Source organism: Acyrthosiphon pisum, chromosome A1 (genome assembly GCF_005508785.2).
Source record: "Acyrthosiphon pisum isolate AL4f chromosome A1, pea_aphid_22Mar2018_4r6ur, whole genome shotgun sequence".
Lineage (NCBI taxonomy): Eukaryota > Metazoa > Arthropoda > Insecta > Hemiptera > Aphididae > Acyrthosiphon > Acyrthosiphon pisum.
In genome coordinates, this window is record NC_042494.1 from 112,064,673 (window position 1) to 112,086,799 (window position 22,127).

Here is a 22,127-nt window from a genome sequence, read left to right on the forward strand (position 1 = left end):
TATTATTATTATTATTATTATTTCTGCTGGTGAGAACGGCTTACGTCACAGTTCTTGGCGAAGTTCGGGAGGTGTGCGCGTTCTCGACCAATATTAGTTATGTTGATAGCACGAACTAAGATATATCTTAGTTCGTGGTTGATAGCATACCCATTTATTTTGTCATGCGAAATAAATCATGTAATTTTTAAAATCCAGTTTATTTAATTTTATCCACGAGACATGGTCACACGGACTAAAAAGATCTCTAAATTCTAATATATCAATCCGTGGTGACGACTGACGACTAGTATCTTTATCCGTGATTATCAGTTATTAATTATTATCACAGATATATACATTTTTTTTATATATCTGTGATTATTATTGTTTTACGTTATCAGTCACCCCGGTCAGCGATGTCATACGTTTAGTCACCGATGGGTAACATTGATCGTACCGGTTTTTATACTTTGAGGTTATGTTGTGGTTTAGCATTGTAGACTGTAGTTAAAAGTTATATTGTTATATATATTATATAGTTAAATACATATTTTGTAGTTTATACATTTCAGATTTTGGGAGTCTGGACTTGGGACTTTGGTCTTTGGGTCGACGAAACTCGACTGAGGATTGTGATTGAAATTTGAATGAGTTTTTAAATATTTAAATGTGTTTTGTATAGAGTTTGAAAAACGTTCGGTCGATTGTTTATGTATTAAAGTTGTGCTCGAGTCCTACGTGCTAACAAACTCAACATGTCGTTAGTGTGTGCTAGTAAGGATTTACCATTATACTTTTTATTCTCAACTATTATTATGGATTAATATTTAATCGATAGGAAATTTACCGAAATAACTAAAATATTGATATTTATAATATTATTTCTCGATATTAGATTGTGCTTGTTTTCCCGGGTTAAACTGTAGGCAGTATGAAAATTGTAGTCATACTCAGTTTTACCATTGGAATATCAAAAACTCGACATATTTGATGCCTCGAAAAACAATTTATTGAAAATATTGTATTTGCTTAATTTAAAATATAATATAAATAACAATGTATTAAAATAAAATAATATTTAGATTTTATTTTATCACCTATTTACATTTTTGTACAAAATGCTTAATTCAAAAGTGTTTTCTAATAAATAAGAATATACCTATCTTCTATTAAAGACCATGCTTTGTCGATGCAAATCTGGTTCTTCATTCTTATATATCTAATAGTATGTAAATAAAAGTAAATGTTTCCTAATATGTTAGTAGGTACCAAATTTTCAAAATTATGAGTGGTCATTGTTAAAATAATTACCCTGGTTATAGATTAAAATGAACTATATATAGATAAATTAAATAAATTAAAAAGTACAACTTGTTTATACCTATTGTTAATTTTCAGTTTCTAATGAAGTGCCAGAGCATCCTGTGGTATCACCAGTATCTGGATCAATTTTCGAAAGACGTCTTATAGAAAAATACATCAAAGAAAACAATACTGATCCTATAAATGGTGAAGAATTAACTGTTGAACAGTTAGTAGACATAAAAAGTAAACAAATGTAACATTATTTACATTTTAAAATTGTTTTATAATTTGTTGAGATTATTTGTAACTATTGTTAGATTATATGTTATTGTTATCTAATGCTCTATAGCATATACCTATCAGTTGTCAGAAGTCTCCAAACTACCAGCCTGTAGTTTTTACTGGCCCGATAACTACAGCAAATAATCCAAAAATAAGCTATTCATATTTTATGAAAAAATAATTTTAGATTGTGCCTTGTAGAAATTTCTTAAAACAACACTTAATAAAATATATACCTATTTATTATCTTCAAAATGTTTAAGGTTTTTACTTTTTTGAATGACAATATACAATTTTAATTTCATATTCTAAAGCAGAATACTTTTTAAGTATTTTAATGCATACAAATTGAATTTAGGATGAGTATTTAATGAGTTCTAATTTTATAAGTATGTAAAGTTTTGATTAGCGGAGTGGAACTCGGTTACCCTGCAAAATGTTGGTCCACTACCCTCTCCACTCATCCAAACTGTAAATATTTTTAACTCGTTTTTGATTCAATTTTCTTATATTTAAGTACAATATTTTGCATGGGATATGAATTTTAAACAGTATGTTGTCATTCAAAAAACTAAAATATTAAAAATATTAAACAATATTTAGTTTTTTAAAGACACCATGCAAAAATGTATGCTTTTTGAAATAATGAGTGTTCAATGGTAAAAGAATCACCCAGTGTAAATTCAATATAAAACATACCTAGCTAAAATTAATAAAATTTATGTTTGGGAATATACTATTGCACTACATTTAATTACTCTTTACACTTATCTAAACAATCCCATTTAATAACTACCGTTAAAAACTTGCATTGTATACTGCATTTCTATTAAACTTATAATTGTAAATATGATTATAAATGTTATAGCCTGCAAGTTTTTAATTTTTATATGGCCCTCGATTAAAAAAGTTTAAATTTCTACTCTATTTTAATGTACCTTATAAAACAAAAAAACAAATAAATGGCTTTTATGAAATATGAATAACCAAAATCAATGTAGTAATGAACATACTAATTTTGTTGTTTATTGACTATTATAATATCTAAATTATTCTACTTTAAAATGTATTGTAGTGGGTAATTAGTTTAAGAATTAAGAGTATTGTGTATTGCTGTCATATTTACTGTCAATATTATTAGTAGTATTTAAACATTGCTAAAAGTGTATTATCAGTTTATCAATCTTTTTATTGGGAGACGGAGTGGTCGAGCGGACTAAGGCGTCGGTTGTGATGCACACTGACGCCAGTTCGATATCTCGGCCATGGGCAGCATTTTTCTTCGAGAAAGTCACGGTGTCCGGCGAACAAGTTCCGCTATCCCCTACCCGAGCGTGGCAGATACCTACGGGTACCCCAATCAAAAATTCTGCCAAAACAAACACACACGTGTTCCTCCCCCTACCAACAAAAAACCTACAAACAAAAACAAAAACAGCTAATGGCCTAAGCTGTCGGGCTTAAGCTCAATTAACAAAAACCTTTTTATTATGTTTGTTAAATAAATTCATAATTGTATGATTGTTTTATACTGCAGTTTTATAATTTATAAAATGTTTTGATAATTTTGGTATGAATTGAGAAAGTTACATTTTATCTATGCCTTACTCTTTTATAAAATTAATAATTATAGAAACATATTATTTTCAGAGTAAAATGTTTTCTATTTTATTTAGTCATAAATAGGTTGACTATATTAAAATAATTAGCTGAACAAATTTTTATTTTTATGTCTATTATTTTTTGTTTTAATTAATTATGTAATTTATTTATTTTAAATTTTAGCCGCCTCCATCGTTAAACCTAAACCTGTGACTGGCACTAGCATTCCTGCAATATTGAAAATGCTCCAAGATGAATGGGATGCAGTGATGTTACATGCATTTACACAAAGACAACAATTGCAAACTGCTAGACAAGAATTGAGTCATGCTTTGTACCAGCATGATGCTGCTTGTCGTGTGATAGGCCGTTTGACTAAGGAAGTGACAGCTGCACGTGAGGCTTTGGCTACACTCAAACCTCAAGCCGGAATTTCTGTTGGCGATTCATCTGCAAATGCTGGACCTACTACAATACCACAACCAGTATGTTTAATAAATAGTGTAGTATAACTATAGTATAAACATATTGCTTACATTTTTAAAATATTTTTTAATATTCCTTATTTGTTTTATTATAGGCAATTGCTATGGAAGCCGCTGGAGTGCCAAATCAACCTACTGAAGAAGCAGGTATAACTGATGATATTATTAGGAAACTACAAGAAAAAGCTACAGTCTTAACACAAGAGAGAAAGAAACGAGGACGTACAGTTCCAGAAGACTTGATGGACCAAGAATCATTAAAAGGATTCAAAACATTGGCATCTCATCCAGTAAGTAATATTAGTAATAAATTGATAAATTATTATTAAAAGAATAATATTTTATATTTAGGTAACTGGTCTTATTTTATTTTATACTTTATAGGGTCTTCATAGTGCCAGTGTACCAGGAATATTGTCTTTAGACATACACAGTGAAGATACTAGTAAAATTTTAACTGGAGGAAATGATAAAAATGCTACAGTATTTAATAAGGATACTGAACAAATAATAGCTGTTCTAAAAGGTCACACAAAGAAGGTCACACGAGTCATTTATCATCCAAATGAAGTAAAATCTAAAATTAATTAAATACTTTATTTTTTTTTATAAAATCATTAATATTGTTTATGGTAACTAAAAGAAAATATTTTAATATAAAATAATTGTTTTTAAGGATGTTGTAATAACTGGATCACCTGATACAACAATTCGAGTATGGAATGTTGGTGCTTCTAATTCCTTATCTCAAATAATTAGAGCTCATGAAGGTCCAGTAACTGGAGTGTCATTGCATCCAACCGGGGATTATGTTTTATCTACATCTGTTGACCAGAACTGGGCATTTTCTGATATTCGCACTGGAAAACTATTAACCAAAGTAAATTAATTAAATATAAATAATAAATAAATTATACATTATTACCAATTTAATTATTAGTAAAATTAATGTAAGTATGTACCAATTATTTTAAATTTTGTTTCTAATATAGGTTTCAAATCAAACTTCAAACAATACTCTAACTACTGGACAATTCCATCCTGATGGACTTATTTTTGGAACTGGTACTTCAGATTCAAATGTTGTGATTTGGGATTTGAAAGAACAATCAAATGTAGCAACATTTTCAGGTGAAATTTAAAATTTGTTTTTGGTAGATCCTAAAATATAAGTTTTTAATGGATATATCCAGTTTTTTTTTTAAATGAAATAAATGATTGCTTATTTTTTTTTCTTACAGGACATTCTGGACCAATTACGGCCATATCATTTTCCGAAAATGGTTACTATCTTGCTACTTCAGCAGATGACTGTTGTGTAAAACTTTGGGATTTACGTAAATTAAAAAACTTTAAAACTCTCGTCATGGATGATGGATATGAGATCAAAGACTTATGTTTTGACCAAAGTGGAACTTATCTGGGTGTTGCAGGAACTGATGTTCGGTTAGTAAAAATAATAAACACAATTATTGAAATACATTGCACACATATTACTTTTAATTTTATTTCCAGTGTTTATATGTGTAAGCAATGGCAAGAATTGAAAGTCTTCAACGATCACACAGCATTGGCTACAGGAATTAGATTTGGAAAACATTCTCAATTCATTGCTTCTACTAGTATGGACAGAACACTGAAACTTTATGGAATTTAAAGCAGAAATAGTGTAAGCTATGACTCAATTTTAAGATAAAATAACTGTTCAGGTATATACCTTTTTTACTTGCAATATTGCACAAACAATTTAGACTTTATAAATAAAAAAAAAGAATCCCCTGAATTCATGTTTGAAATTATTGTTTTGTTTATATTAATTTGATTCCTTAAAATGTATAGAAAAAAGGATATCTTTCAGTTTCCACTTTTAGTAGTACAAATGACTGATTTTACTGTAGTGTATATATTCATAAATCATCAAACAGGACTCAGGTAAAATGTATTAAACATAAACATAATAGTTCAATGTAAAATCTAAATGATAAATGTCTTATACTTATGATTTTAAAAAGAGCTATGTTTCTTAAAGACATTACAATTAACGCTAATATAACATTTACAATCAACTTTTGGTATGGTTAAACAACCACTGCAATATCATAACATTGTATCACCATGCTGCATTGCCCCTCATTTTATATATTTGTTAATTTAATTTTTAATTGCTTTATCTGTATTAACAGCTATAATAGTTTATATGCCAACAAATGTTTATGCATATTATTATTTAATTATAAAACTATCATAACCATATAATAAAAATTTGATTCTGAAAATTAGAAACTAAAATATTGCCCATTTGGTTAAAATCATAAACTTGCTATTTATTTTGTTTATTGAACAATATCTTAAGAAATTTATTTGTTTTCATTCCCATCAAGTATTGAAATCAGTGGAGTAACTATAAATCATCATCCGGAGGGAGAGTAGGGTTAATACTATTACATTTTATTTTATATCTGGGAAATATTAAATTTTAATTTGATTAAAATTATTTTTGAGGGGGTTCAACACTCCTTCACTCCAGGTTACGGAACTAGTTAAAATTATATAATTTTATTGAAACTGATACATTGGTTCACTTTTTGTTAATGAACACAAATATAACTATTTATTGGGAACATTATTGGGTTTCATATTTATACTATTGATTGTAAACATGAATATTATTAATTTATGATTAAAATTATAATATTCATGTAAAAATATTTTTTTATATTTTATAAGTAATAAATATTGGATCTTTTCAAACAATTATTTACAATTAAATATATTATTAACGGTTTATTTGAAATTTCATAAATAAATTACTTTAATGGAAAAATTTGTTCTATGATTTTTTAATTACACATTAGCGTAAAAGAATATTAATGCTACATTATTATTATGATTGTAGCATATCAAGACATGTGTGGTATTATTTAGTTTACAGACAAAAGAATGAATAACTTTAAAAAATAGTAAAATGTTTTATAACTACTTAAAATTATGATATTATTGCATTATAAAGAATTGTTTTCAAAAACTTAAGTATTACTCAAAATATTGAGTGTCTCATGTCAAATGGAACACCCTCTGGTATGATACTAATCTTGGAAAAAAATGTTCTGTCGTCATCATTCTTTTACATTTTACGACTTCCAAATTCCAAGCAATTCTACAGAAATTGTTTTTTTCCCGATTATATTTAAAAGTACTGGGGAATTTTTACTTTTGACCTCCTCCTCCAAAAAAAGCTATGACAATGTTACATTTGCCGAATGCCAGAATATCTAAATTTGATATTCGGTACATCGAGTGTAGTATTTACCTATGTTATGAAATTAAAGTGACTTTTGTATCTTATTTAATATTTATAGGTTGGTATTATAATGTTAGCTTCCGCTCGATTAATAGTTGAATCTGATTTTCGACAATGATGAGATTGTTAGTACGCACTGTTTACTATTTAGTATTTTTATGTTAACTTTATATTAAAACACTTATGTATTTTTACTCCAAACCAAAATAATATTTATGTTTAGAATACATGTAATAATATTATTCTATAGGTACATAATTGTATAGGTAGTAATTTCACTGCATATGTAATAATTTTAAATAATTATAATTTGTATGCATTTTATAATAATAATTAATTATCCAATTTTATTAGTATAGGAAACAGGTAGGTAGGTGTAAGATGTAAAAGTGAAAAACATGTACTAGAATATTTATGTCTTCAGTGGCGTATTTATGTGTTATATCATTAAATAAAAGGTGGTATATCTAGTCTGTAACTTTTAATATTATTTGAAAGTAGAGTTTAGCGATTTTGTGTAACAAGCTACTTATTAATTTAAAACCAGGAAATAGGATAGGGTCAGTTTTCGGAAAGGGATCGAGTAAATTCTGGCATGTATTATAGGAAGGTTATATAATTTACCGATGGGCTCATATAAAATATACAAGTCATTACATAAAACCTTTGATGCTACATAATTTTAAGGTGTGGTATCTATATATTTAGTAGACAATAATATATATAAACAAATACACAAATATACATTACAGAAGCATGCTCAGGAATTTTGTGTGGGGGAGTTTAAACAATAATAACCGAAATATGCATGGACTTATGCGCTTAAAAACACTGAATATGCGCTAAACAATGCACTTACATTTTTTTATACATACTAACCTATATGTGGGTAAAAACATTTTAATACTACAATTTTTATTTCAATTTAGTTTATTGGTAATTAAAATCTTCATTCTATACATTTTCGCGTTAGTCTCTTTTGGGATAAAGTGATTTATTACCTCGACTACATGCAGTTTCAATTATATTATTTTTAGAAAATAGAAAATAAACTCATTATTTTTTACAATAATTTATTAAATTGTATGTTATTATGTATTTGTCCGGCGTAATGAATAGGCAATTTCGGTACATTGCCGCGTAGGTGGCTAGATAAACAGATATATTATGGGAATATTTCGTTACAGGGCGTGACTGTTATCTTTTGACACAGTCAATAACTACCCACCAGTGACTATTTTAGTTTTATCAGTTTATTTTTCTAATGAATCCATTATCTATCTATTCTTTATTCCAAATGAAATCAGTACCGGTGGCTAAGTTGTGCTCATGGGCGTAGTTTCGTTCCGAATGCCGAACCAGGGGGTTGATTTGGTGGGAGAAGCATCTGACCGCCGCCGGACGAAAACCGGTCTCCGCCCGGTGCTGATCTCATCTGGAACAGAATATAGTTGTAGATTTAGTTTTTATAATATTATTAGAAATGTTATTTTGACGTTTATTATATAATTATAACAAAAATGCATAATATTATGACTTGACAAAAATTTTAGGTAGATAATTAGTAAAATAAGTAACAACTCCTAAAGTTCATAGAATTTATCTACCAACAAGGAATAAAATAATTTTGAATATTTTTTTTAACCCTGGTTATCAATCCATTTACAAGTGAAAGTTCCTACCTTGTACACATTATACAAATAATATTAATATGTACTTGCTCCTTCTTCAAAATCGATACGGATTTTTGATAAATATTATGATCAATAATAATATAGTATGTTTAATTTTTCTGATTACTGAGATTGTTGGCTGACGAGTTAAAATTAGAGCTGCAAAATGTTATCTATGCTCCGAATGTATTGTATTATATATAAAGACAAATGTGTCACGCCTCTTTTGTACAATTATATTATTATTTGTTTTACTTTATGTACTGAATGGATCGAGAAAATATGTATTTGTTTTAGTGTTAATGAAGTGAGTTGTGAGTTTTCGTGTATGATGTTTTGTTTGGGAGCAGATAAGTTGCTTCAACTTTCAATATTGAGGCTTGTTTTTAGTAGATAATTATTTGATCTATTATCTAGTATTGGTACTTCAGTGGTAAAAAGTAGAAAATTCATTGTTAGTTTTTCAATAATCGGAAAAAACTCAAAAAAGAGAAATTTAGAATATTTACGCAACACCAATTTTTGACGAATTTTAATAGTAAAAGTCTTGAAACATTTTTCATAATAAAAGTCTTTAAAAGGATGTGTTGACTCCGTCTTACAAGTTAGTAACATACCAAATTTTACGCTTAGCAGAACACGTGTAGCTCCGTTAGTCAGTTAGTGTAAACATTAGAGTGAATTAACATCTTATAAAATCTAAAGGTAAGCAGGGTCGTCATTTGGGGGGGGGGGGGTGCAGGGATTTGCACCAACTTTTTTTTTAAAACGCCTTCTTTGGCCTGCCCACAATAAATATAAGCGCTGATATATTATATTTTTTCAGTATTAAAAAAAAAATGTATTGTACTAATGTTTAATTTCCAAGAATGTTTGATGTTGTTTTATAGTCCCACAGTATTATAATTGATAAAATTATAACACGAACATTGCGAAGAAGAGTACCCATAAAATAGATTTCTGGTTTTATTAAGCTAGCTATACTATATATTTTGAGTATGCAGGGAAAAAAATGTGTAGGTTAGGTTTGGTTAGATATTTTATTATAAAGGTGATTTATACCAATACATTTATTCACCAAGTGTAAATATTTTACACTTCTATACACTGGTATCCACAATATAAAATAAATACATTAAACGTACCTACCTACACATAGTTCGTCAAAATAGCAACGATATTGTGATATTTTCATACTAATATAAGTGACATATTAAATAAATTATACAAATATACTACAGTTTTTGTCCCCGCTTAATCCCCCCCCCCACCAAAAAAAAAAAAAATAAAAAAATGTTCTATGTGGCCTGGTAATGATCTGAATGGCATGCAAACATTTTGGCACCAACAAAAAAAAAGTTGAAATGACGCCCCTGAAGGTAAGATAATTATCTAGTTAACCTCATGGGCTCTTTATTATATTTTGATCTTAAACCGAGTTATGAGTATTTTAAAATTGTAAATTTTTTGTACATATTAAAATATTCATTACTCGCTTTAAAATTAAAATATAATAAAAAACTCATGAGGTTACTTAGATAACAATATTACCATTAGATTAGGTCCAATTCACTCTAATTTTTAAACTAACGTATCTACACGTGTTCAGCAGACCGTAAAATTTGATTTCTTACACACTTGTAAGACGGATAGAACGCATTAGGGTATCATGTCCTCTTCATTATTATTTTTTTCAAAATATTCAGACCAAATTTAAATTATTATTAATTTATATTACGAACTTATTCACACCATTTACGGTTCTTTAGTTTTAGTATTGACTCAATTTATTCAAATACTATAAATTATACCGATAGAGGAATACCATTAGAATCAAATAAAAACGCACACTTTTCATAAGACATATTTGTATAACTTTTAGAATTAACAAATGGATTTATTAGTTAGAAATTTGAATTACCTATCTAATTATGTTTTAAAGAAAATAATGGATAGATATATTTTAATTAATTTTAAATAACTGAACAACAATATTTAGATACCATATAAACATCTGAGTACGCCTAGAATATTATCTAGGTATATATATATATATAATATATAATATTATTTAATTAAATCGAAAAACAATACAATATTTACATAATATATTAATAATTAATAGCAATAGGAATGATATTTTTTTTTAAAAATTATTAATCGAAAAACGATAAAAATATTTAAGTACACCCATAATAGTATAAAATAACAAAGATAATAAGTATATATTATAATAAGAAATATATATGTAGAGCAAAAAACCTTATTAAAAAAAAAAAAAAAAAAATATTGAATAAATTGACGCGTTAAAGTGATTATAAGATAATAATAAAAACCATGTATTGTTGTTTAATCAAATGTTGATTTAAAAGATTTAAATGTAAATAATTTTGGTAACGTAAAAGAATATATTTATATGTATTTTATACAATAGCTGAAGATATTTTACAAACAAATTCGAGATGAATTTCATGGTTAGTATTACTTAGTTTAAACTACAACTATTTAATTATTAACTTAGGTCAGAGGTTCTCAATAAATATTACACAGAATGCTGGTAGATAGTACGTGACATTAAAGAAAAAAATTAGAATAATTATTAATATTAAACGTTATATATTAGTTTCAAGTGGCACTTGAACAATTTCTAATTTGTATTGGGATAAAAAAAAATTGAGAACCACTGACTTAGATTATTAATATATAATTCTTTTACTAAGTACGTTAAAATACAACTAATATAATATAATATTAATATCTAACTAACAACATTTCAATCGCATAGATATTGGTTAAGTTACATTCATATACATAGGTACCTACGTATAGTTATGTCCTTATAATATATATTATATAATAATACTATACCTAATAAGTGTATTGTATATTAAAATGTGTAATATGTACAGTCATATAGATAATATTGCCTAAATTACAAAATAATATGTTGTTGAATTAATTAAAATTGAATTGATAAATAACATTACAATAATATTATGTCCGACAACGTTTCAAAAATCTTCTTCACTTGCGCCATATTATAATACATTAATCATGTAGGTTTAATATGATTTTTTGATCAACCGAAATCGAAACAAAACGGAAACGTGCGCGTTTTCATTAAGTATACATACGCATACCCATATTATATGTGAGATCGTTTAAAACGTTGCATATTTTAAAACGCATAAGTGGGGAGGACGTACTTATACATCGCCAGAACGAGGACACGAAATCATAAAAACAGAAAACGGAAATGTTTTTATTAACATTTTTGAAGTATCCAATAATTAATGGGCAAAGACGTTTTTCTTTTTATGTTTTCGGCGAGAGTGGGTAGCGTGTATAATACATAATATACAGGTTCCTACTCACTGCATAAATGCGAGCGGATCACAGTATTATGATGATAGTGTGTGTTGGTGGCTTGGTGAGTGGGTGTGTAGAAAAGAGAGGGGAGGGGTAAGCACATAATATTATTATCATATAATAATTGGAAATTTGGAAATATCCGAAAAAAATCAAAATATTTTTACACTCGTGTCTACATACGTACAATATTATAATTAGGTACTTATAAAGGGTAAAAGTTTACAATTTTTTGTCTCTAAATTCTTGTATCGTTGCTATTGACTTAGCCAACATGTTGCCTATTGTAGGCCAAATTGAACGTTATGGAAGCGTTTCGGACGCCATTCGGATCCGGGCGGACAGCCTTGAACTGTTGTGCACCTCGGCCGTCCTCAGCGTGATGCCGAATATGTCTTCGTGATAACGGTTGTCGTCCTGTACAAAATAATATATTTATAAAGTTAATAATTATATAACAGTATTTCGTATATAATATGACGTGGGTGCAGGCTGCAGGTGGGTTGAAACCCAAACACTCAAACAATCACAGAAATCAAATAATAAAAAAATTTCGAACGTCCCATACGATGGTTTTCAAATGTATACAAACACATAATTATTTCGTTTTTTAAGAGCAATTTTGGAAAGGAATCCCTGCTTAATATTATCCCTCCAACGGGAATGCCGATCGGTCGTCCGAAATCGAAAATCAGGTAGGCAGAGCTCTATTTAGTGGAGCGCTAGGGGGGCTGCAGCCCCGGTCACTGACATAATTAGGGCCCCCATATATTACTGCCATACAGTCATATTATGATTTATTTATATTATTCAACATTAAGTAATTACTTATAGACTTATCGTACAATTTATTTATTATGTTAAAAAATAAATTGAATATAAAAAAAAACTGAATTTATAATTTAAGTTAAGGGGCCCCACCAAAAAATTATTCTCGGTCCCAACATTTCCTAAGTGTGGCTCTGCAGGTAGGTATACAACGCAATATGATAAATTACTCAATAATGTTATTATTGTGTATCAAAGTTACGTCAGTGAAAATATATTATAGGAATATGATATTTATCGACTATATTATATTATAATTATTGTGTTTAGATCACAATCCGTGGTCATAATATTAGGTAGGTATTCGGTAAACCACTGCATGACACGCCTCTGCGTAGAGGTATAAATAATGTAATAGTAATATATTATACGCGTTTTTAAAGGCGTATAATATATGATATAATAATATAATATAATATAAATAGCCATATGGGTGCATTTTCGTTTAGTTTACCCATCGCGGTATATACGACGATGAGGATATTATATAAGTCGCGGAGTAACGCGATGCCAAAAATCAGTGACGTGTGCCTATCTCGCAGACTTTCATTTTCTGAGGAGAACGGAAACGCGTTGTGTATACAATTTGTATATATAACTTAGCATCAGGTTAGATGGGTTAGCCGGGTATAGAATTGAATTTTAAAAATCTATCAAAAATCCTTGTATAATGCGCCTGTAATAATTTTGTGCTGTTTATCCAGAAACATTAATTCATAAGGCTTGAGTGTTAAATCATTATTATGGAAACGCAAAGTATTTATAATAAATGGTTACTATTGTACATAGTTGTTTATAGTAGATAATCATGGTAACTATGATCTCATTATGATATATTTTCTACTAATCGTGCGTTAATATAACTTAATAGGCAATGGGTATCGTAAATTTATGGGCTGACTGATTTTTTTTTTTTTTAATTTAATCAGGCAAACCAATTTGAAAAAATTCCCACCACATCAATGTTTTAAATAATTTAATTTCTTTTATTATCAATTTTACCAATGTGCAATAAGCTGAAATATTATATTATATATTATATGAGTATATGACTGACAAGTGACAATTAGTACAAATCCAATATGGGGATGCTATAACAATTAACAGCAATAATATAACATTTGTTTAACTTCTAATTTCTATTGAATAAGAACTTTTAATAAAATAAAATGTTTTTATATCCGAGATGAAACTGGTCAGATCAAAGATAAAAATAATTGTAGACACAAAAATTAGACTAAAAAAAAAAATCAGTTTATTATGAATGATTTTAAAAAAATATCGAATTATAAAATATTAGTTATATTAGTTACAAAATAACGTAATACTCTTAGACATTTTTTTTGAAGGATTGGGTTCGGAAATTCATATAGGGGTGTTGCTCCCCACCCCTGATATTCAAATATGATAATGTGACGTTAAAAATATGAAATTAAACGTATTTCACACTATTCTGTGAATATCGTTTGAATGTGTTTCATAAAATTGCACTTAAAGAAGTAAAAATATCGTTGCTGACTTTTCAGCCTCTGCTATCACCATAAATCTCGTATGAACGTACCCGTAATCCCAACATGAAGTTATCGGACTGTGTCGAATTCATGCCGGTTTGCTCTTGAATTATCGACTTGAGGGTTTGGTACACGTTCTCGGCCATTTTACAATCACCGCACACGTAAAAGTGTCCCCTTTCCACGGCTATTAATTCGTATATCATTTTCGCTTCCTTCAGCATCAAGTCCTGTACATAAGTCTGTGGAAACGACAATATTATGGTTATATTACTCAACGGGTTCGCTTAATTGTCGCATGTATTATAATATATTATACGAGCGATTAAAAATAACATAATATAATTTTAGTTTTGCACCGTTTTGAGTGGAAGCATCATTGTCGCTGATTTGGATGCACATTCATTTAAAATCATATACGAGATAGGTATTCAACAGTTGTATTAAGTTTTATTTTTCTATTACCTTGGTAGGTCTATATAGGCCACTGTCTTTTGATCCTTCTAAGTACATTACCGGGAAGCGAGATGGAGGATAGTTGTTTGATTAATGGGATACTGCGAGGGTTGAAGTTTGAATGAAAATTTAAACGAAGTATTCATTCAATATTTAAAAAATTATTTATCTATTTGACTTTAAAATGCTACTATTTAGCTTATTCGCGTGAACCGATACCAGGTTTATATGAGGAGTTCGATCAAATAATTTGTATATTTTATTATAACTATTGTGTCAATATTCGAATTTGAACCTACCTTCGGAATCGATGGTTCCCTGGATAGCGCCAAGTAAGTCTTGTCCAATACGCCTTCTTTTATCATTTCCATCTTGTCCGCTTTGTAGAGATCCATCGATTTGTATTGGCATCCGAAGAACAACATGGTTCTACCCATTTTGGTATCTGCGGTGGACAAAAGGGGAGTGAGAATCGCTTGTATAACGGACGTTTTAACGTTATTATAATAATTTATATGTTATAATATATTGGTAGTATGAAAACGTGTCGTGTTTACCAATGCCGTTTTTCTTTTGTGCGTATCTGTGTTGCCAAAAAGCTCGGAACGGGGCGATACCTGTACCGGGACCCACGAGTATTAATGGCTTTGCCACGTCTTCGGGCAAATGGAAATTTGGTGCGCTACGAATTGAAAAAGAAACGGTTATTATAGTCGTTTACAGTAATATATTAGTAGGTACCTAGCTAGAAGATACTGAACCACTGATCGTCAATGGTGACATGATAATCAGTGGCGTATCCAGAATTATTTTTTAGATGAGGGGGGAGCGGTTACAACCATAGTAGTGGTTTTGATTTATTGAATAATAATATCATGTTGGTTTCAGTAACAATTATTATTATTATATTATTATTATCATTATTATTACCTTCGAATAAACATGTACACAGTGTCATTTGTGTTGGCATCCAACAAGTAATTAGAACATACTCCATAATGTAATACGCCTTTTCCACCTTAATAAAAATAATAACGATAATGATTTGTACATTCAAATCATTTTTTTCATTTCAATAGCTTATAGTTTAAATATTTTACTTAAATACCCATACGAATTTTTTTTTCATAAATTTAGTAATACTTTATCAATGCATCGTACACAGATTTTACATTATGGCCATACTATTTTTTATACGTTTTTCATAATATTCAGATATTATGGCGTTTAACACTAAAAGTTATAAATAAGAGAAAACCGTATGCCTAATATCTGGATTAGGCCATAACCAATTACTTGGTTCACAACAAAAAAAAGGTGAGCAAGTGGGTGTCGCTCTGCTGTACAGTAGATTACAAGTATGTCAATGTAATGAATGGTGTTATATTTGAATTCAATGATATAATATCATTGTATAAAATATAAAAAAAATTGTAAAAAAAATTGTGCCTATGTATTTTTAATATTTTTCCACTGTTATTGTAACAATATATCAGGAGCTTTGTATTCAATTTTCACGCTTTTTAGCCATCAAATAAAAGTTTTATTGATATTTATAGAAAAAAAAACTAAAAAATTGAACAGCTCAAAAAGAGTCAAATTATTTTCAAAATTGTATGCTGTATAGGAAATTAAAATATAAACATTCAGTGAAATTTTCGAGTATCTACAGTCATTTGTATTTTAATTACAACAAAATAAGGAAATCGTTACATGAGATATCGAGTGAATATCAAATGTTGTAAAAATATGAATTTCAAATAGTCATAAAAATTTAGTTTGACTTTCTTGTAGACATTTTTTTTTTGATAAAGATAGAAAAAATTATGATGAATCTTGCATTACGTTTTCAAATCTTTGATATAAAAAGAATTTTTTTTATGAATTTCTAACTCAAAATAATTTAGAAATTTTCATCATTTTTACGTGTTTTGTCAATATTTGAATTTTAAATGCTTATAAAAAAATTGTGACTATGGATTTTTAATATTTTTCATCTGTCTTTGAAACAATATATAAGAAGCCTTGTATTAAATTTTCAAGCTTTTGTATCCAACACATAAAATTCTATTGATATTTATAGAATAAAAAACTAAAAAAAATGAAAACTGAAAATGTCCCTTAACAGTTCAAAATAAGTCAAAATATTTTTAAAAAGCATGGTGTATAGAAAATGCTAATATAAACATTCAGTAAAAATTTCATGTACCTAGGTACCTTGGCATTTGTTCAAAAGTTGTACCAAAAACCAAAATCGATCTTCTCGAAAACAGATTTTGGGTAAAAATTCCCGTTTTTCCGAATTTTTTACTATTCCCCCCCCCCCCAAAAGTACCAACTAGATTCACTTTCCTATCAGAAAAGATACTATTGAAGAAAATCTAAGCATTTTTACTGTCCCAAAAGGTGATGACAGACAAAAAAAAAATAAAAAAAAAAACACACGTCATTATTGTAAAATCAATACATTCATCGTTCCACTCAGAATCTAAAATCACTTATAAACTTAATATACTCATTTAGTTATATTTTAATCTTATGTTACATTTTAAATAAAATTACCTTTAGTTTTATAAGTCACTACTGCGACAGTGAGGTGCACTTTGTGTGGATGTAATAAACTTGATGAAGAAATACTGTAAAATCTCGGTTGTAACGGTGTAAGCTGTGCGACTAATAAAGCGGCAGGTGGTTTAATGGAAGGAAACTCTTGGAAAATTTCTAAAAGATTGGGTAAATTCCAATGACGCCAATCTTCGTAAGCGGCACTGTCCTATAAACACGGAAAATAAAAATTTTAAATAGTGACATAAAACAAAATGTGACAATGCCGTACTGTGGCTAATGCGATGAGATTCTTTTTGTCAGTGGAATCAGTGGCACATGAAGCGAAAAATTGTAGCATATTTGGTGTAGGCGGCGTAGTGATGTCTAAGAATCGTGTCAATAAAGTTCGCAGGGAGCATCTTGGTATCTTCTCGTGGGGTGACCAATTCTTCGAGACACCTTAAAGTACCAACAACGTCGATGGACATAAGAAAAATATATGCAATATAATATATACTATAATATATTCAAAATACGATTAAGTTATAATCTGTAAATGGACATTTATTTTGATGCAAGTTTAGAATTATGTATTCCCCGTAATTTAGAGTTTCGTAATACTATTCATTATGAATAAAAAAGCTAAATTATGTTCAAGGACTCTCAAAACGTTGGGCTTGTTATAAGTGGATGGTTGGTGATTTAAAGTTTTCTACTTTTCTAGAGCCATAAATTTCACTTGTGAAACTTATCTTAGAATACGGTCTATTATGTGGGGCTTAGATTCTGCAGTTGACTGTCATCGTCTAGCACGAGTTTTGCAGTGTAAGTTTATGTGTTTTTCTAGTTATAGTACCTATTAGAAATTGAATAGGTATTCAACTCATGACTATGTACGACAGTAAATTGTTTTTATTTTACATTTTCTCTACTCCGGGATGAAGATAATTTAAAAAAAAATAACCCAGTTACATAAATAAATTATCTTTATAAATGGAATTCGTAACGAACATAATGTATAATATTTTCGAAAATTTAAATATTTAAATGCCAAAAAAAGTATTAGACGTATTTTTTCCAATACATTATTATTACGGTTTCGTGGTGGATAAAACTTCTAGTGAGGATAATACGTGCATACATCTAACGACAGATTTCACTCAATCAATTTTGTATACATTTATGTAAGCACATATTGTTATTTCTAGGATATAGAAATAAAGCCACAACACACACACGCACACACACATAATATGTTTAATACGTATACAACTTAAAAGTCAATGTGTTTATCAATGATTGTACCTGAAGACGTATGTTTTTCTTTGAGCATTTGAAGTTCCATCGGTTCGTCGGGGTCTTGATCACATTGCAAGTACGGAATAATACCAGATACCAGTTCATCTCGGTTGGTGGCGAACATGCCCACATGATCGCCGGGTCTGTACATTAGTTTCTCCGATTTTGCCCAATCATCCACGTCAATCTCCAGCCACAATGTCACTCGGTCACTCTTGCTATCTTCGCTGTTGCTCATCAAGTTCCGTTTGTTGGACAGTCTGCACGTCCAAACTCGTTTGTTGTGATAGTGTGCATATGCTAGAGTAAACAAATGCATACATTGTACACTTACGCCAGTTGTCGATACTATAATAACATTAATGTGTTTTGTACACACCGGAATTGAGATCGTCCGGTTCAGCATTGTTCACGAATCGAACTGTAGACGCGGACAGCTTTTCGTTATGAAGTACTTGTGACGCTTCGCTAAGAGATTCGTCCATATCCAGACAGAACGTTTCACACGCCACCTAATATTGTGCGATATGTTAGTATTTTATATTTTCAAATAATGTAAACAATGTTAGTAGCAAGGCTGGCCCCAGAAACGGAACACAGAAGCTAAAAAAAATGTTATCAATGTTATAAGAACCAATTAAAAATATATTTTATACTTAACTGATGATATTACTGTAATATATTATATAATATTATCTATTTCCTACATAAATAGGTTATAAGTACATAAAATATTTAAGACCAATAATGACAATTTACGCGTGTATAGAAAATCAAAATGCAATTCAAACATATTACGAATCATAAAATAATTTTATTCTATATATCATAATCATAAATAATATCAAGATATTAATTAGGTACCGAAATTTCTAGACGTCCGCTTACAAATTATGTCTATATTTTAATATAAAAAATCATTTGATAAAGAAGAGATGACAGATCAAAATTATTATATGATGAAATCATCAGTAGCACATCAATAAAAATTACCATTTACCAATCAACATCAAAAGAAATTAGCTATCCAACAATATATTATATTATGATGAAATTATCAAATTTTTCGCAAAAACAAGGTAATTAAAATGATTACTATTCAAACTATTTCGGAATCAGCCACCCGAATCTATATACAACACAAATAGATATTAACACACAGATGTTAATGACAATTGGGCTTATATTATACATCAAAAGTCGCAATAATACACTAATAGTTATAAACATCATAACTTATATTTGCCTTATATCCCTCGCTATAAAAACGTAAATCTTACATTAAGACTATGAATAAAATCTACGTCAACAAACAAGTCATAGAACAAGTACGCACGAGAATAATACCCATTGAAGGAAATCACAAGTACAAATAAGTACAGATGAAATATACTTATTTCAACAAAATTATACAACAAATGCACGCCAATACATGAGCTTCAATGCAAGCATATGGTACACACACAAATACGTAAGTTTCAAGGGAAGGCGGCCTTTACACAGGATGCTGATTTATGAATATCTAAGAGGGTTCAAAACTGGTCATATAACGGGAAAACGTAAAAGTGTATCTCTACAAACTAGTGCATGTCTACAAGTGCAATGTACATAGGCGCAAATAGGGGAGGGATTTAGGGGATGATCCCCCAAAAATGTCCATAGCTCCCCAAACATTTCCTAAATTTTGTTTTAAGCTTATTCAATATCATAAAAGTAAGGCTTTATTCCCTCCAAATCCCAAACGCTATTTGCGCCTATGGCAATGTATCTCCATAAAAGCTATGAATCTCCACGAGCGGACCAGTACACACAATTTACATCATTCAACTCCAAGACACTCGCAGTTTTTTATTCTATTCTAAAAAATAACTTCTAATCGTCCGTTTTTTACTTAAAGTTAAATTTTTACGTTGATTTAATACACTAGCTAATGTCTTATTGGTTTAATTTCATAATTATGATTTTTCAAACAAAAAACCTTATGTTATAATATTATTTTATGTACCTACTAACTAGACGACCTTTCCATAACATAATTAGCTCACAACTTATAAACTAAATCTAATAACAAATCCTAATAATCAAATAATAGTATTCTAAAAGTATCATGTAAATCTCATTGCTTTTAAAGTTTGGATTTTAGAGTATATCTACAATATAATAGTATAGGATAGCGTTCAGCATTTCCGAAAGGACATCTTCCTGGACGGGGTGAATCAGTGCCCCCCTAAGAAACTCATATTTTAGATAAAAGTTCCTAAAAACTCATAAGCTCTAATAATCAAGTAATAATGTATTCTAAAAGTCTCATCTAAATTGCATTACTCTCAAGACTAAATAGTCATATTTTAGATAGGTATATCAATATACGACGTCTATATACATACGATAGTATATTATAATAAGTATTCAACAGGTTGTTACAATAAAATTCAAGTTATATAACACAACGTATACGTAGTTGTAGAAGTAGTCCACGCATGGTCAATTAAATATTGCAATGATAACGTGCATCGAATCACGTTCAACCGGGGATTAACCTCCAAGACATCGAAGACTAAGAATACATCGTCACTACAACCTAGATAAGTGACATGATATTTGAAATTATTTAAGCCAGAAACAAAAATATAGGTCTTTACATAAGTACAACAATATTTAGTAGTAGAATAAAAATTACTCAAGAGTATATATATAGTAGCAACTCAAATCAACGTTATACTCGCAAGTCAATATTAAATTTATGATATCTTTTATTTCCTCTGCTCGGGATGTCTTTCTCTTTATTCTACGACAAATTGACGCTCAACGTAGGCACTTTACTTCCATACTTACCGTTCTCTTTATTTGTATTATACTACATTTCGATATTATAGTGGGGTTTTTGATAAGAGTTATCTATCTTACGTTGTTTTCGAATAATCATTGGTTTTTAGTTTAATATTTTTGATGAATAGTTTGAATAAATCGCTGTGAGTATTATATAATAAGGATCACCATACACGTTTGAACTGAGTACAAAAGCTTTTCCGTCGAAAAGCAATAAATTGGAAATATAAAATAAATACTTTTGATGTCAACATTGTTTTAAGTCTGCTCACATGAAAAACATCAGTAGCCCATTTTTTAAAGGCTTGCTCTTGGCCACACATCTCGTCGCCTTTATTGAGTTTGATCAGTCGTTCTCCACCAAGCTCACCCAGAAGATTATCAACATACGATCCAAATGCACAGAAGTTTGGATACGCACTCGAGCCCAATCCAAACACCGCAAATCTGTAACAAGTAAATATTATTTATACTTTTAAGTTTGATTGATTTGAACATTTATTTTTTTAAACATTTTCCAGAACCTATACAAATAACATAAAATTGAAAACATAGTTTCATTCTTTAATAATTACTTATGCTCTTATACGATGTTTACAGAGTCGTCGTAGAGTTATTTTATTTTGAACATCAATGAGAAAAATGTGCTACATAAAAG

At 29.2% G+C, this 22,127-nt stretch overlaps 2 protein-coding genes across 6 annotated transcripts in view; one reads left to right on the top strand and one right to left on the bottom strand.

Annotated features, from left to right (window-relative positions):
- The first annotated feature begins 465 nt into the window (after positions 1–465).
- Positions 466–6,480, top strand: LOC100164514 (pre-mRNA-processing factor 19). The gene is made up of 9 exons (XM_003247890.3): positions 466–756; positions 1,381–1,530; positions 3,355–3,656; positions 3,752–3,946; positions 4,041–4,226; positions 4,333–4,536; positions 4,649–4,787; positions 4,898–5,102; positions 5,172–6,480. Exons 1-9 carry the CDS (start codon positions 738–740, stop codon positions 5,311–5,313), a joined length of 1,542 nt encoding a protein of 513 aa, XP_003247938.1. The 5' UTR covers positions 466–737; the 3' UTR covers positions 5,314–6,480.
- Positions 6,481–12,173: 5,693 nt separating this feature from the next.
- LOC100160390 (nitric oxide synthase, salivary gland) overlaps positions 12,174–22,127 on the bottom strand; it is a 98,848-nt gene continuing 88,894 nt past the window's right edge. For 4 of the 5 annotated variants that reach the window (XM_029488058.1, XM_029488057.1, XM_016808483.2 and 1 more), the window contains 10 exons: positions 21,709–21,916; positions 19,020–19,152; positions 18,647–18,940; positions 17,631–17,800; positions 17,357–17,567; positions 15,725–15,812; positions 15,352–15,476; positions 15,094–15,239; positions 14,389–14,580; positions 12,174–12,416 (listed from right to left, as the gene is read on the bottom strand). In XM_029488058.1, coding sequence (XP_029343918.1) covers positions 12,303–12,416; positions 14,389–14,580; positions 15,094–15,239; positions 15,352–15,476; positions 15,725–15,812; positions 17,357–17,567; positions 17,631–17,800; positions 18,647–18,940; positions 19,020–19,152; positions 21,709–21,916 — 1,681 coding nt within the window. In that variant the 3' untranslated portion in view covers positions 12,174–12,302. The remainder of the gene's footprint in view (positions 12,417–14,388; positions 14,581–15,093; positions 15,240–15,351; positions 15,477–15,724; positions 15,813–17,356; positions 17,568–17,630; positions 17,801–18,646; positions 18,941–19,019; positions 19,153–21,708; positions 21,917–22,127) is intronic. The other variant, XM_029488059.1, reaches the window with a different exon arrangement.